Below are 4,265 nucleotides of genomic sequence, written 5' to 3' on the forward strand. Positions count from 1 at the left end.
TTTTTTTTTTTTTTTCGTCTTTTTCTTTTTTTCAATCTGGGTCAATTTTTTATTATTATATAATAAGATGATATCTTTTCGAAAATATTCATAGCTGAAAACCACGCAATTCCTTTGTGCTTTTTCCTGGAAAATTCTCATGGAGAACGTACAAGTATCTTTAGCTCAATCTAATTACAATAAATTTATGAGTTACAATTCGCTATAACAAAAAAATAATATGAATGCTTGGCCGAGGCTCAAGTTGAGTAGCACCAAAAAAAAAGGAAAAAAAGAGAGCTTTTATCAACAATTCGCAATAACAATAAATGAATCATGCTTGACTTACAGAATTTTTACAGGATTACACTTGTCGAGATTAGATTTGTAGTTGAAAAATAAAAAATAAAGAATTGTCAATCATGTAGTGCCACTGCAGCACTTGTAAAAATTCTATAGACAATAACCCTGTACATATGGCATTTTCCACAATAAATTTATGAGTTACAGTTCGCAATAACAAAAAAATAATATGAATGCTTTTCCAAGGCTGGGGTTGAGTAGTACAAAAAAATTAAAAAATTAAAAAGAAAAAGAAAAGAAAAGAGCCTTATCAACCAGTGACATGTAGAACTTTAGCATGGCAAGATGTCCACAAAGGGTAAACAGAAAAGTATGAAAGAATTGAATGAACAGAAGAAATGACTAGGCAAAGGGAAACCAATAGACCATTACCTCAAAAGATTTTTTCCTTTTCCATTATTCTATTCTTCCTTTAGATCACTACTTCCATAGCTTTCTGTACAATGCATGTTCATGGCTCACTACAAAATTGACAACTATAGGCTTCATAACTATATATGTATACATTTCTGACTGAGAAACAAAATGAGCATAACTGCATCTACTATTTACTGAAACTAGTTACCTAGACAGCAACCAAAACAACTCAGAATTCTGAAACGCAGAATCCCTGACCTTTTCTTCGTTTCTTCGGACCTGGACATCAGGAAGTCTGTGGGTGGAGAATCTTCAGTCTCTTTGTTTCTTGAAGATTCTGCCTCCAACAAAGTTGGTGATATTACTGATGTGCCATCCAATTGGGAGATTTTGTGGAGTAAGTTTTTCAGAAAAATGGTGATTTGCTGGAACTCTGGTCGGTCTTCAGGATTTTCTGCCCAACAAGACTGTATGAGAGGCACAATTTCTGTAGGAACGTTTTCAATGCTGGGCCTTCGGTTCTAGAATTGAAGGGAGATGCCGATCATCAATAAGATATATAGTTCAGAAATTGAATAAAGTGCTGCAGTAACTCAGAAAAGTCTAAACATTTAAACTAAGCATGCCAAGACACTATCGAGGCTCACAAAAGCACAACAAAAAGATAACATCATAATTTACATATGCCTAAAACAACTTAATTATAAAAAAAAGGGACTGCAACAGTATGAAGTACTTATTACAGTGACAAAAACTAGATATTAGCAGTGTTAAAAAGTAGGTTAAATATACTTACTTTGCAAAACATGATTAGAAAAGTAACTTTCAAGCAAGGCAATCATGCTAATCTGTAGTCACGTGCTAGTGATAATAAACTATACATTTATAGATAAGAATTAACATACTAATGAACATACCATTGCTGCAGCATATGCCACCATTATATTGTTCCTGCCTTTGAAGGGTGTGCTGTTAGTGAGCAGCTCCCACAGAACCATAGAGAAGCTATAGACATCAACCTTGTGATCATAATGCTTCTTTGCTCCCAATTGAAGAGTTTCTATGCTGAACAACTGACCATTTAAGAAAATACGTTCAAGAGACTTGTAATAATCTTATAAATATAAAATATTTTTGCGTTTAATGTACTACCTCAGGAGCCATCCATCGATATGTCCCAGCCTCCGTTGTCATTTCATCTTCAATCTCCTCCCTCGCTAAACCGAAGTCGGCTATCTTGATTTTCTTTTTATCTTCTGTGAGAAGTAGATTGCCTACATTGTTGGCAGAAAGTTATATAAGCAACTAGAAGATTAGAATTACACACGCAAACAGAAATATACATAATTTCATTTAACATGTTGTCGATGATAATACCAATAACTTCAATCAGCTTTCTACATTGTTTTTAGATATGTGAGTAATTTTGAAGTGTGGGAAAAATGTATTTGTATAGCCGTCACCAAATTTATTGAGAATAAGTCATATAGCTTATTGTTGTTGAGTGAAAATTTTGACACATTACAAAAACGAATTATATCGATGAGCAGTAGGAACTAGGAAGCAAAGGCCTCTTCTATAGATGTCAAGTGAATTTCTATGCAATGTAAAGATCGTAATTGTGAGCTAGAATGATTGGTTTTCATCTAAAAACAAATGAATTAGTCAAATGTAATGCCTTTATTTTATATGTGCATTCATTTTCCCATTAAAAACTAAAAACTTCCATCATTATCATTGACCATTAAAAGATCATAAATAGGTAATTCAAAATGATGTCTTGTTAAACATCAAAGAGCATATGAAGAAACTTTGCTTAAATGCTCAAACAGTTGAATACCATGAAATATACAACATGAAGTTTATCAAATGAATTGGAACAGAAATATTACTAGGCTTTAAATCGCGGTGGATGATTCTATTTTGGTGTAGATACTCCATTGCTTGGGAAATTGCCAATGCAAACTTTATGGAAAGGTTTAGTTCTAGGAAATTTGGACGAGTACTCCACATGAACTTCTGGAGGTTCCCACCTCTCATTAATTCCGTGATTATCATCATTTCTGGTTCTGCGGTGGCTCCAATAAACTGTTTAAGCAACAAAACACCTCAACAACTGAAAAAAATAGTGCAGAATATTCAAATAAAGAGATTATTTAGCCAATCATGCCTTCGACTTTGCCCCTTGTTCCTAAGTTTTTGTGCTCGATCAATTTGGTTATGTGTAATTTATAACACTTTCTGATTTAATTTGTATAAGAACAATTAACGAAATCTCTCTTCCCATTGTTTATTTGATAGAACTGAATTTGTGGCGTCACTTTGAAAATAACTCTCTATCTATAGCAACTGAAGAATACAAACCAGCCCTCAGATCCTCTTCTTCGACTCCAAACTTTTTACGTTGGCTTCGCAATTCACACCTCAGGGAAGTTGATCATAATAGGACAAGTGCTTCTCTAATCCTAAGAACTCCACCATGAGTCCGACTGCTACATCTGATGGAGATAGAGTTACAAGTTAATTAGGATTTAAAATAGAGTTTTAATTCCAATTATGAATATATAGATTAATAAAATTAATTTGAACATTTTGATAAAATTCTAGTTTAGTACAAGTTCGTTTAGTTTTAGCTTATTTTTAGTTTCTTGCTCTATATATGGAGGGTTTATTCAATGTACTATACACTTACTTATCAAAAGAAAAAGAGAAAAAAGAAAAAATGTAATATATCCCCCTAAATTATGAATAAAACTATTTCTCTTGCCATCAGTTCTTCTCTTGATCCCTTTTTCTAGTTCATCTTCTTGTTCTTTATCAAATTACTACACTTATGTGTCAACATCATTGTAAAGTCGATCTCCAGGGATGAGGTAAGTTATAGTGATTTGGGATGGCATTGACAACGGTTGCAGCACAGAAAGCACAGTAAGTCTCACCAACCACCACAATCCAAATACCTATAAATACAAGGTCAAAGCATGATGCAAAGGCATGTGAATTTTAAGATTCTAGCCAGAACTCTTTCCATTTTTTTCATTTAAACAATAACTTAAGATTGACTTAAGCATCGAAGTGTTTTTATCCATCACACCTCTTTTCTCTAAACAACATGACACGTGTTCTTTTACTGAACAAGCAGCACTCTTAGCTCGAGTCATCAATCGACAGGAGTCGTTAATCAATATATAGAAACAATTAACTAGTAGTTGCTTTGGAGTAGTTTCCATAATTAGACTAACAAAGTTTCGTGAGATATGAAGGGGGGAAAAAAGCCACACAAATAATATGACCACTTGTTAACTCATACTTGGCCTGACATAGGAAATTCGTCCAGTATGCATCCTAAGCAAAAAATAAAATCCTTATCACTGAGTCATTAAGCTTAAAAGTTACTAAATTAAAAAATTTGTCAGTCTAGTGATATCCAAACTATTTGTATTGAATCATTAATAGAAAAGGTTATGAAACTAGCAAAGGCAAACCCATGTAATTGATGAAAGACCTTGTACTTGAAAACAAAATACCTTCACAATGTGGTCATGATTAACTTTAGACAGCATCAA

General features: G+C 33.2%; 1 protein-coding gene across 1 annotated transcript; it reads right to left on the reverse strand.

Annotated features, from left to right (window-relative positions):
- Positions 1 to 623: 623 nt before the first annotated feature.
- Positions 624 to 4,262, reverse strand: LOC111386200 (serine/threonine-protein kinase HT1-like). Its single transcript, XM_023010653.1, has 5 exons — positions 4,227 to 4,262; positions 2,592 to 2,787; positions 1,852 to 1,973; positions 1,617 to 1,772; positions 624 to 1,220 (listed from the first exon to the last, which is right to left on the reverse strand). The coding sequence occupies exons 1-5, from the start codon at positions 4,260 to 4,262 to the stop codon at positions 900 to 902; spliced, it is 831 nt and encodes a 276-aa protein (XP_022866421.1). The 3' UTR covers positions 624 to 899.
- Between the last annotated feature and the right edge of the window lie 3 nt (positions 4,263 to 4,265).

Source organism: Olea europaea, unplaced genomic scaffold (genome assembly GCF_002742605.1).
Source record: "Olea europaea var. sylvestris unplaced genomic scaffold, O_europaea_v1 scaffold3458, whole genome shotgun sequence".
Classification (NCBI taxonomy): Eukaryota; Viridiplantae; Streptophyta; class Magnoliopsida; order Lamiales; family Oleaceae; genus Olea; species Olea europaea.